Source organism: Podarcis raffonei, chromosome 13 (assembly GCF_027172205.1).
Source record: "Podarcis raffonei isolate rPodRaf1 chromosome 13, rPodRaf1.pri, whole genome shotgun sequence".
In the NCBI taxonomy this organism is placed as follows: Eukaryota; Metazoa; Chordata; class Lepidosauria; order Squamata; family Lacertidae; genus Podarcis; species Podarcis raffonei.
Genome location: NC_070614.1, coordinates 39,496,759 through 39,508,822, shown reverse-complemented (window position 1 = coordinate 39,508,822; position 12,064 = coordinate 39,496,759). Strand labels below are relative to the sequence as shown.

The window sequence follows — 12,064 nt, the reverse complement described above, 5'->3', positions numbered from 1 at the left end:
GATTACCATTCTACACCACTTCTCTTATTTTTGTGGGTGGGAACTTGCGAATCCTGGATTCTTTTTTGAAGGATGTCCTGTATGAGCAGTGACTAGATTGGATGCAGCTGTGGAAGATTCCCCATCCTGGCTGATTTAGCAAAAGAATGGCCCTTTTGTAGGGAGTCTGATATATTTTTATAACCTGCCTTTCTTCCACTAAGGAACTCAAGGCAACCTACATGAGATCCTTAGATGCCTCTCCCCCGGTCCAGTCCCCTCACTGATCAGGCCTAGATATGTTTAACTTCAGGAAGGTAGCCTTATTGTGTGTCCTATCAGACCATGTCTTGCCCTTGGTGAGCTTGCTAACCTCTGTTTCCCCACCTTAGGAGAAGGGCAAAGGTGAAGCCCAGCCTCCTCCACGGCCGCCATGCCGTCTAATGCCCGGGCTGGCAGCTTGAAGGACCCTGAGGTGGCTGAACTGTTCTTCAAGGATGACCCCGAAAAGCTCTTTGTTGACCTGCGGGAGATTGGTCATGGCAGCTTCGGAGCAGTCTACTTTGTGAGTGTTGAAGGAGTGGGGTGGGGCGATATTGTTGAAATTGAACACACCCTCTAGGCTCACTTAAAGCATGCCCTCCAGCTCCTTTCTTACTCATTAGTATCACACCTCTTTGCCCTCCCTGTGGAGAAGATTACTAGTTATAACCTCTGCATGTATGCCCCAGGTTCGGAAACAGTATGCTCCTGAATTTCAGCTGCTGGGGAACAACAACTGGAGAGGGCTGTTGCCTCTCCCCCCAACCCCTTATGGGCTAGTTGACCACTGTGGGAAACAGGATCTGGAGTGAACTGACTCTTGGTCAGATTCATCCAGGCTTCCTTTCTCGTTCTTATGAAATGGGTTCCTGTTACTCCCAACATGCCTCTGACCGGTGGACATCTCTGGGTGTGAGAATGCCCTCTTGATCTGCATTACTTTTTCAAGGCAGAGAAGCCAGCTTCTGCTCAGCCCTCTGAATTGACTGCCTCTGAATCTGGCCATTGCTACCCCCCCCCCAACAGCTTCCTGACACTCTGTTCCTTCCACAGGCCCGAGACATACGTAACAATGAAGTGGTGGCCATCAAGAAAATGTCCTACAGTGGGAAGCAGTCTAACGAGGTTTGTGTTTCACCCCTCTTCTGACAACACTAGTCACAGCTGCCCTGCCAGCGGACCTTGGTGATTAAGTTCCCTTGGTCTCTAGACCGACTGAGAGTGCCCTGGGCCCATTGGGCTCCGTCCCATTCTCTCCTTCATCTGGAATTCAGGCTTCTCCATGCTCAGGCCCCTTTTGTGTATCTTCCAGAAATGGCAGGATATTATCAAAGAGGTGAAGTTTCTGCAAAAGCTGCGGCACCCGAACACCATTGAATACAAGGGCTGCTATCTACGGGAACATACAGCATGGGTAAGATGAAAGGGGAAGCTGCTCACATTAACCTTTTGGGCTCCGGGAAGATTTTCTGATCTTTGAACAATGGAGGTTTTGGATGGGTGCAGGAGGGGTCTGAGTGGTGGTTGGGTTTCTTGCTTAGGTTAAAGAGCAAGTATGGATCTTACAAAAAAGAGAGAGAGAGAGATTTTTACAGACAAAGCAAAATTCATTCATGGAAGTGACGGCCACATGATGTGGTTGTGGCTGCTGCTTTAAGATGGCTTGGGGGGAGCTAGGCAAATGCATGGAGGATAAGACTATCTGTGGTTGTTAACCATGATAGCTAAATGGAACCTCCATGTGTAGAAGCAGTATACCTCTGAATACCAGTTGACAGGAGGGCAACAGGATGGGAGGGCAGTTGCCTTCTGACCTGCTTATGGGTTTCCTGAAGGCATCTTGTTGGCTACTGCGGGGAACAGGATGCTGGACTAAATGGACCTTTGGTCTGATTTAGCAGGGGCTCTTCCTATGTTCTTAAGTGAATCGGAAGTCCCAGGTATGTAATGGTTTGGGGGACTGGTTGGCAGGTGGGGTTCAGAGGAATGTTCTGCCCTGAGCTAACTTCCTTCCCTGCCTTCTTACCCCATCAGCTGGTGATGGAGTACTGCCTGGGCTCTGCCTCAGACTTGCTGGAAGGTGAGTACCCAAGACCATGTGAGATGGGTAGATATTCTGTATCCCTTTTTCCTACACTTATATGTGATGCTCTCTCCTCCCTCCCATGTTTCCTAGTGCACAAGAAACCGCTGCAGGAAGTAGAGATTGCAGCCATAACACACGGTGCCCTGCAGGGGCTTGCATACCTGCATTCGCACAACATGATCCACAGGTGAGATGAGCAGTCCTGCCCTGTGTGCGCACATCTTCCCATGCTGTTTGTAGGCATAGTCCACAGGAGCCTGGATGGCAGAATGGCCATGTCCCTATCTTACCATGAGGGTGCAGTCCTTATGGACCCTTCTGATTTTAAATTGAATTATTTGCTACTTTTAACTGCCACATCAAGGCATATTTGCATTTGATTCATGCAAGCGATTCCTGTGGAGTTTTCAGCACAGAGACAGAAAATAAATTTTATGTATGAGCTGAATCAAACTTCAGAGAAAGCTGCTTGAAACATCCTGCATTGTAAGGGCACAATATGGCCTTGAAGCTGCTGCACCATAAAATCTGTATACTTCCTTCCTTCCTTCCTCCCACTTTACATCTAGAGAAATCGTGGCAAATGGCAGCTTTTGGTTTAAAACTGCAAGGTCAGATAGTCTGGCTGTGTTCATATATAATGGTAAGCCATGCTTTGTTTTAACTAAGATTTATTCAACAAACCATGGGTTATCTTTCAGGCAGGCAAATAAGCCAAGAGCTTCTTTCTCTGAAACTTGCTTTGTTTTCCAGCTGTTCTTACCTCCTGCCTCCATAGTTTGACCACTCCACCCTTAATGCTCACTAGACAACCCATAGTTGAGCAAGGAGATCACACCAAACCATAATTAGCCATGGTTTCACATCATGGTTTGTTGCCAGAAAACAAGCTATCGTTAGTCTGCTGGTGTGGGTTTGGATGCCACATTTGGCTAAACAATCAAAGGCTTAGTGTTGTTTGCAAGCCAGGTCTCTGTGGCTCGAGTTTCTCTATATCCTAACTTGTATATTTAGTTGCTCATACCCTTTGCGTGATCCACAGACAGGATGACAAAGCCCCCACAGTATAATTTGCAAGCCGTTGTTTATTGGGTTCTAGCACATGTCAGGGTCCACATGAATACGTTGGCATGTGTTGGGAGAGTGGGACCATGCATACCATCAGGCCCTTTTCCACATCTCCAATGCCTCATCCTTGCATGCATTTATTTATTGCATTTACATCCCACTTTTCCTCCAAGGCACTCAAGGTGGCGTAGATGGTTCTCCCTCTCCCCATGTTATCCTCATAAGAACCCTCTGAAGGTAGGTTAGGATGAGAGACAGTGACTGGTCCAAAGTCACCTAGCAAGTGATATGCCTGAATGAGGATTTTACACCTGTTCTCCCTGTTCTCCCCTCTGACTCTGCTTTAGGACTGAAGCAGAAAGCCTTCTGTTTACACGTAGGCCCCCCTCTGTGACTTAGAACTATGTGCGATCTGGTTATAATTGTGTAAGAGGTTGGCCACTTGAATAAGGCTAAGCAGTTCACCCTAACCATCTCCATCTAGCGCCCCCGCCCCCGGGCATGCAGTTTTCAGTGCACACATCTGCCACGATTCCATCCTCCTGCTTCCCCCCCCCCCAGCTTCTCACACTTATTTTCCCTCTTTGCCCACCTTCCAGTCCATGGTTATCTCTGCTCCCACGTGCAATTCTTAACTACTAAGCTTTGCCTTTTCCAGAGATGTGAAAGCTGGGAATATCCTGCTGACTGAGCCAGGACAAGTGAAACTGGGGGACTTTGGCTCGGCCTCCATCATTGCTCCCGCTAACTCCTTTGTTGGCACCCCATACTGGTAAGAGAGCAAGAAGTGGATGTTTGTGTGACCCGGGAGACAAGCGGGAAGATCTGTGGCAAGAAGCAATTGTAGGCCTAGCCCTTCATTAGGGGAACAGTGTTTGCATGAAAATATGGCAGGGCAAATTGGGAGTGAGGTTCGATGTGCACGAACTTGGTTCCTTGAAAAGCAAAGAGAATTTAGTGGATTTGATAGGGCCTGCATTTTCTGGAGGGAAGAGTTGGAGATGTTGAGAAGTAGAAAAGCAAAGTGGTACTGCGTGGAAGCAGAGGGTTGCCCTTTTTTGCAGATAAAATGCCGTATATCGAGGTGGCTCTATAGATGTTGTTGCTCTCCAGCTCCCATCATCCCTGACCGTTGACCTGGCTGGCTGGTGCCAATGGGAGTTGTAGCCCCATGACATTTGGAGACACTACATTCACTACCACCCCAGCTATAGATTCTTAACAAGCTGTGAATCATGATCTCAGGCCACTCTGCACTGTGCTCTTTCCAGGATGGCTCCCGAGGTGATCCTAGCCATGGACGAGGGGCAGTACGACGGCAAGGTGGATGTCTGGTCACTTGGCATCACGTGCATCGAACTTGGTATGGGATGCGCTCTTGGGAATAGAGAAGGTGGCATGCTCCAAGGACCTCCTTGCCCTGGCAAGCTTGGAGCTGCCAGAGTTCTTAAGGTGGGGGAGGCAGGAGGGGAAATGTCTTGGGGGAAAGTGAAATGTTGCTGTTAACATCAGTGTCCCTGTATCCCCAGCGGAGCGCAAACCACCCCTCTTTAACATGAATGCTATGAGTGCCTTATACCACATCGCCCAGAATGATTCTCCGCTGCTCCAGTCCAGTCACTGGTAAGAAAGGCCCCCAATTCGTGTGTTTATGAAAATTAAAGGCATTCTAGGACCTTGGAAATAGGGATTGATGGGTTTAGAGCTGGGACGGGTGACAGAAGCTGAGGTTGGAGTTGGAAAGAAGGCAGGCCTCCTGGATTGCTCTTTCTTTACTTCTTTCAGGTCTGAATATTTCCGGAACTTTGTGGATTCGTGCCTGCAGAAGATCCCCCAGGACCGCCCAACCTCTGATGTGCTGCTCAAGGTACTGCTCAGCTCAGCTGCACCCCTGAATAGGGGCCTTCTGTCTCCTCTACCCATAGTCCACTTATGTCTCTGAAACTTTGGTCACAACACAGCCCTGTCTGTGGGACAGTGAAAGTGAGGCTGAGGGCAGAAGAAGAAAGCTGTTTTTCTATTAGAAATTTCATTCAGATTAAAACAGATGCCGGGGACTGCCAAGACGTGAAATTAGCTAGGTAACATGGGGTGGGGGGTGTAGGTGGAGAGTTATCACGTGGGATCAACCTTCATAAGTAACTCCCTTCAACGTTGTTCCCCAGGAAACAACTATACAAATCTTCCCCTTTGTTTTTCATTGTTAAAAAGATGCTCCACCTGTGAAAAATAATGTTTAAATGTTTTGGTCAAAGTATTTGCGGTTCCTCATCGCTTTGATTCACCTCCCAGACAAGCTGAGAGTGCACTGTGTAGATTAGTTTGAGTCGTTAGTGGAACAGAATTAATCCAGTTAAAGTGCATTTGTGAAAAACGTGCGCTGGAGAACCATTTTCAACCAACCTCATGCTCATTCTTCCCCAGCATCGCTTCCTCTTGAGGGAACGTCCCCAGACAGTTATCATGGACCTGATCCAGCGAACCAAGGATGCTGTGAGGGAGCTGGACAACCTGCAGTACCGCAAGATGAAGAAAATCCTTTTCCAGGAGGCACAGAATGGCCCAAATGCAGAGGCACCAGAAGAGGAGGAGGTTAGTGGTTCTACCTGGTTACCCAAGGCAACTTCTTCCCCGCTCCAGCTTCCTCCCCAACCTCTTACCCTCTCTACGTTGTTCTAGGAGGTGGAGCAGTTTCTCCACCGTACAGGCACCATCAACAGCATGGAGAGTAGCCATTCGGTGCCCAGCATGTCCATCAGCGCTAGCAGCCAGAGCAGCAGCGTCAACAGCCTGGCGGATGCCTCTGATGACGACGATGGGGCTGAGATTGCCATGATGCAGGAAGGCGAGCACACAGTCACCTCCAACAGCTCCGTCATCCATCGCCTTCCGGTACAGGATACATGTGCTTTGGTAGTGGGAGGGTCTGAATGATAACAGGAGGGAGCAGGATTTGAGTGGGCTTGGGAAACAAAGTCACTTGTGCCTTTCCATGATCAGAGCCCAAAGAAGCACGGAAGCAGGCACACTGAGTTGATGCCGTAGTGAAGGGCAAAATTTAGGGAGCAGCTCTGGTTGGGTAGGAAGCGTCAGTTGCCCTGGCCTTCCACAAGCTCTCCTATGCTGGTGGGTGGCGGTAGGAGGTGGTAAAGATGCGGGAATCTCAGGTTGGTCCTGCCCGGGTGGGTGAATTGTGGGAGTGGCCCACCTCTGAACGTGGGTTGGATTCACACAATATGATAGGAATGGTGGTGGGGAGCAAGGCAGTAGAGACCAAAGAGTTTGGGTCTGTGACTAAAGCATCCTTAGCTCTGAAATCCTATTAGGCCCATTGCTTCACAGCTAACCTCATCTTAAGCATAGAATTATCCAACCTTCCCCACTCTGCCCAGAAACCAATGGTTGTAAAGGACACATCTGACAACGTGGGATTTGGGGAAAATTTTCCTGTACGAATTAGACTAATTTGCATGGGCTCATATTCCATTGGACATTGTTCAGTTTCCATCAGCAGAAAATGTTCTGATGCCCTAGAGCAGGGGTAGGCAACCTGATGCCCTCCACATGTCGTTGGACCAACTCCCATGATCCCTGACCATTAGCCATGCTGGCTGAGGCTGATGGGAGTTGTAGTCCAAGAAAATCTGGAGGGCACCTTGTTGTCCCTAGAGAGTGATATATTTCCACATGCTTATTGTATTTTTATTTACTGTGCACAATGCTTTGAAATTGCCAAGCTTGCTTGCCTAATAATTGTATTTGCAGTTGGTATCCATTCATTGTTAGTAGTAAACCTGTAAAACGGAAAAATTTCCATGGAAGAATAAAACATTAATTTCTGCCTCACCAAGGCAAATTTAAGCCCAGTGGAGCCACTTCCCTCCTCACTGGATGGGGTAATTAAATTATGTCCCACCCAGCCTCACACAGCTGTGGCGCTTTCGGTTGACCCAGGTCATCCGGCATAAAGAGAGGTGGGCAGAGAAGGTGTTAGAACCGTGTAGGTTTTGCATTTCTCACAGGCCTGTTTTGGTGCTTCTCAGGGCCACGACAACCTGTACGATGACCCGTACCAGCCTGAGATGGAGCCCCAGAGCTCATCATCAGCTGCCCGGCGCCGTGCCTACTGCCGCAACCGGGACCACTTTGCGACCATCCGTACAGCTTCTCTGGTGAGTGGAAGGTGAAGTCATGTGTGGACAAAGCATTATTCCCCCCCCCCAACCAAGTTCAGTCTCTTCATTGTTCATGGCCCAGCACCTTGCTTTTATGCGGAGGCTGCAGAAACGGCAGGGTTTACACAACTTCTTCCCAAGTAGTAGGTTCTGCTTCTTCCTGAATCCTCATTTCTTAAGATGAGATGGGATTCTTGCTAGCTGTATAAAAAATGAGAATTCATGTCCTGCAGTACTATTAAGGGCGCAGGATGCAGCCCCCACAACCTGGCACCTTTCACATGTTTCATGCTACAACTCCCAGCAGCCCCAGAGGGTGCCAGGATGGAGGGAAACTGGCCCCAAAGTGACCCATTTAGAAAAGGAACGGACAGATTCCGTGGGGAAAGAATTGTCATGGACTATTAACATCTATTGTTGTTCTTAGGTACAGCTTCCTATTGTGGGAAAGGAGCAGAGGGAGAATCATGGAGACCTAGAAGTCCCATGTTCAATACTCTTGCCTTTGGGGCATTTCCCCAACACACTTTGTAACCAAGGGAGGCTAGGAATATTCTGTTGGAGAGAAAAAAAGGAAGCTCTGTCTCTGTGTTGGGCTGCTGAAACTGAAGCAATGGATTGATTCCTTAATTGATTAATAAATCTAATATATGAATAAAAAAAGTAGCTCCAGAGAGCCACACCATTTTTGATGATGCATGCACACAGTGCAACAGGCACCGTGTTAGAAGGGGGAAGTCTCAGAGAGGGAGTGGGGCGCAGCTGTGTGTCAAACCTTGGAGTCTCATGGAAGAAAGAGGGGTGTCAATGTAATAAAGTAAAAATAGGGTGGTGCCTGCTACGTGCAACTCTTATCAGTACCTATAATAATTTAAAAGTTCCAGATTTAATGGTTGGTGCTTGATAAAAATGGATTAATTGACAAGATGTGGCAGGTCTAGTTCTCAGATAACAGGCTCTTGTAGGCAGGGTGTTGAGGATGGCCCAGGAAGGGGTGGTGCTGAGCTTCCCCCTTAACAGGATGCAGCTCTAATTCAGGAGTAAGCACACAAGCAGTGGGGCCTGCGAGACTCAGGGTTGCCTAACGTTGACCTCCTGCCACCCTTCCCCAGGTGACTCGCCAGATCCAGGAGCACGAGCAAGACTCGGCGCTGCGGGACCAGATGAGCGGCTACAAGCGGATGCGGCGTCAGCACCAGAAGCAGCTGCTGGCTCTGGAGAACAAGCTCCGTGCGGAGCTGGACGAGCACCAGCTGCGGCTCGACAAGGAGCTGGAGGCCCATCGCAGCAACTTCTCTGCTGAGGCTGAGAAACTGGCCAAGAAGCACCAAGCTATATTTGAGAAGGAGGTGAGCGCTAGTGTGGGGTCGCCTTGCCAGAGCTGGGGAGATTCTGTTGGAGACAGTTACGATGGCTCCAAGTGGCAGGAGGAAGGCAGAGGGCTTGTGGCCTCCCTAGTGGAGGAGCTCCCGTAGGAAAGTGGAGTTCCTCAGGCTGTTGAATAAGCACATGCTCAGCGCTGGCTCCTGGTTTGGGGGAGCCATTACCCAGGACAGGTGGGGTGTTCTTGCAGCAGCGAGCCTTGCTCCTTGCCGCCACCATCATCACCAACTGCTGCTGTTGCTCCTCCTCTTCATCTTTGCTGCCGCTTGCTTGACTGCCAGGCAGTGGGCCAGGGAGAGCAAGTAGGCAGTGTCATTTGTGGATCCTCCTTTGCCTACTGCTGCCCCCTTGCCTGGGCCAGGCTGAGAGGCAGTAGGAAGAGCAGGCGCAGGGGGTTCTTGTCAGCAGACCCCCTGGAACAGTGCCTAGACCCTCCGCAAATGCCTGGCCTCTTGACACTGGCCCTGCGTGTGCTGGAGGGGTGTGTTAAAAACCAGCCACAATAAAAAGAGTGAAGCTCCTCCTTGTTGGTTTCCCTTCCATTCTGACCAGATTACTTGGGGTGGTCCAGGCTTGTTGCTGAGAGGGTCTCTTCTTTGGCTCCTGTTGTAGCTGTGGCTCTTCCCTTCCCTTCTGGCCAGATCAGCTGTGACTGGGTAGCTCAGTGCTTTGGGATCGTTTCACTGAGCTGCTGCTGCTGCTGCTGCTGGGATCATTTTTAAAAGCAGATACTTTTGCTTATGGGGAAGGGCCATAGCTCAGTGGTGGAGCTCGCCTTGCATGCAGAAGGTCCCAGGTTCAATCCTTGGTTGAGACCCCTGCCTGGGACCTTCTGCATGCAAGGCAAGCTCCACCACTGAGCTATGGCCCTTCCCTATATTCTGATGCTCCAGAGCAGGGCATTCAGGCCTGGCTATTGTCGAAGCTGGATGTCCTCTGATACCAACACAGCAGCATAAGAAGCTACCTTGTACTGAGTCAAGACCATTGGCCCATCTAGCTCAGTACTGTCTACACTGGCCAGCAGTGGCTCCCCTCCCTCCACCCAAACACATTAAAAATGGTGAGTTGAAAACCATGCTAACGGTGCAAATTTGCCTATTTCTGCTAGACATAGGCAGGCTCTTTTAGACTCCAACTCAGTTTCCCACTCTGGCTTTGGACGTTCTGCCGGTTTACCCACACCCCTATAATGGCAATTCCCACGCTTAAAATACTTTCCTGCACTTGCATGGAGTTACGCTACTACACACACAGCCATGAGCGTGGCCAAACTCTCTTCATCCTTCCTTTGTGGGTGAATTTCCTTTCTTTCTCTCCCACCCATCCCCTGTACAGGCAAAGGCAGCCCTGGCTGAGGAGAAGAAGTTTCAGCAACATATCTTGGGCCAGCAGAAAAAGGAGTTGGGCAACTTGCTGGAGTCGCAGAAGCGGCAGTATAAGCTACGCAAGGAGCAACTTAAAGAGGTACCTGCTTTTAAGAGGAGCAAAGCAGGCAGGAGGGGAGGGGAGGGGGAGGGGTCACACCAGCTTGGCAGCCTCCTTTTGGAAAGTTCCTGGTCTCTCATCCCAGCCTCCGTGTTTTCCCCCCTTGTGCTGTCTTCCGATTCCATCTGTAACTGGGAATCCTGTCATGGATTAGTGAGGGATATGCTGCCTCTGAATCTGGTACTGCTAATTTCTGGTTCAGTCTGTGGTACTACCGCCTGATAATTCAGTGACCTGGAATTAGAGTCCTTGAAGGAGCTTATTCAGGAGTCAATCGTACAGTCTTTAGGGGGGATGCATATAAAATATAAATTTTAAAATGTCAGGGGCATCACATGCCCCACCTGCGTCAGGGAATACTCGAAGAGTTGCCTCAATGCTGAAAATTCTCATAGTTCGCTGCAAGCCATGGCCGACTTCCTGCTTATGAAGAGTGAGCTAGTGCCCTAGAGCTGTTTCCTTGAGACTGAATGAGTGGCTCTTCTCTCTCTTAGGTGGGCAGAAGCCCACCATGGGAAATGTTTGGCAAAGACTGGACTTCCGGCAGTGCCTGCACTCCTCATTCAGTGAGAACAAGAGGAATGAATGATCCTTTCAAATGAAGGAGCAGTTAGAGAAAGTTTAGCAACGAGTTTATTCTGTGGAAGTTCCTTTGGGACTCTGCAGCTGGTCTGCACCCTCACTCTCCATCCATATATTCGCCAGCTGCAACCAGATGTTCTTTACCCAGTTTTATGCCCGGGTGTAGGGCAGTGGTGGGGAACCTCTGGCCTGTGGGCTACATCAAGCCTGACTGGAGGCCTTAGCTGGCCCATAATGCCATTCTTCCTAAACCACAGCCACCTGGCCCACATTTGATGTCAGGTATTAGGCAGGTAAAGATGTGGCTGCAAAGGTACAACCAAGAGCCCTAAAATGTTCTTCTGGTTGTTCCTTGGCTCACATCCAGTAATTCCAAATTTGGCCCATCCTTGCCAAAAGTGAGCATTGCAGTCGGCACCAACCAACACTGATTTGAACATCCATCAGTTGTGCTCTGGAGTTTGCAGTCAGGAGCCACCAAGCACAGCTGCTCCTTGCCCAAACAGAGGGTTGTAACCAGGACCAATCAGTTGACCAACACTGACTGAAACCCCTGCTGGGATTGGCTGCAGGGATCTTCCTTTGCAGCCCAGCTTGAGGAACATAGATCTTCTGCACTGATGGCTTGAATCCCAGGCTGGGCTGCCAAAGAGTTCAGGAAAGAAACAGGAGCACGCTTAGAATGCACCCCGCTTTTTTTGTAGCTAGGTCACCATGGTGACATCAGATGATTGACAGGTGGCTGGACCCGTCAAGGTGGCCCGCGGTGGGAGAGCCCAAGCTCCTTTCCGCCAGCCAGATCCTCTTCCCCGCCCATGCTGTGTAGGAGGAGATACTATCATACTTCATTGTGTCCCATTTCTCATGACTTTTTGTTTTCCTCTCTCAGGAGCTGCAGGAGAATCAGAGCACACCCAAGCGGGAGAAGCAAGAGTGGCTGCTGAGGCAGAAGGAGAACATGCAGCACTACCAAGCAGAGGAAGAGGCCAACCTTCTGCGCCGCCAGCGGCAGTACTTTGAGCTGCAGTGCCGCCAGTACAAGCGCAAGATGCTGCTGGCCCGCCACAACTTGGACCAGGACCTGTTGCGAGAGGTGAGAGTCTGGCGTTGGCTGTGGGGAAGGGATGGTTTCACAGGAGGGCCAGGGCTTCATGAGGGGTTGTTTTGGTAAGTAGGTGTCACCACTACTACTGTCCCAGAAGAACAGACATTGACAGGGGATGTCTGGGTATCTGCCCCAGGGAGCCAGCAAGTACGATGC

At 49.9% G+C, this 12,064-nt stretch overlaps 2 protein-coding genes across 3 annotated transcripts in view; both read left to right on the top strand.

Moving 5' to 3' along the window:
* LOC128400908 (uncharacterized) overlaps positions 1-12,064 on the top strand; it is a 94,756-nt gene that overhangs the window by 44,013 nt on the left and 38,679 nt on the right. The gene's annotated exons all lie outside the window — the stretch shown is intronic.
* Positions 1-12,064, top strand: part of TAOK2 (TAO kinase 2) — a 37,901-nt gene that overhangs the window by 9,978 nt on the left and 15,859 nt on the right. For both annotated transcript variants that reach the window (XM_053363455.1, XM_053363454.1), the window contains exons 2-16: positions 372-544; positions 1,075-1,146; positions 1,334-1,435; positions 2,056-2,101; positions 2,198-2,294; positions 3,834-3,947; positions 4,447-4,538; positions 4,705-4,798; positions 4,961-5,042; positions 5,600-5,767; positions 5,855-6,067; positions 7,219-7,347; positions 8,463-8,699; positions 10,072-10,200; positions 11,693-11,896. In XM_053363455.1, the coding sequence (XP_053219430.1) occupies positions 413-544; positions 1,075-1,146; positions 1,334-1,435; positions 2,056-2,101; positions 2,198-2,294; positions 3,834-3,947; positions 4,447-4,538; positions 4,705-4,798; positions 4,961-5,042; positions 5,600-5,767; positions 5,855-6,067; positions 7,219-7,347; positions 8,463-8,699; positions 10,072-10,200; positions 11,693-11,896 (1,911 nt within the window). In that variant the 5' untranslated portion in view covers positions 372-412. The remainder of the gene's footprint in view (positions 1-371; positions 545-1,074; positions 1,147-1,333; positions 1,436-2,055; positions 2,102-2,197; positions 2,295-3,833; positions 3,948-4,446; positions 4,539-4,704; positions 4,799-4,960; positions 5,043-5,599; positions 5,768-5,854; positions 6,068-7,218; positions 7,348-8,462; positions 8,700-10,071; positions 10,201-11,692; positions 11,897-12,064) is intronic.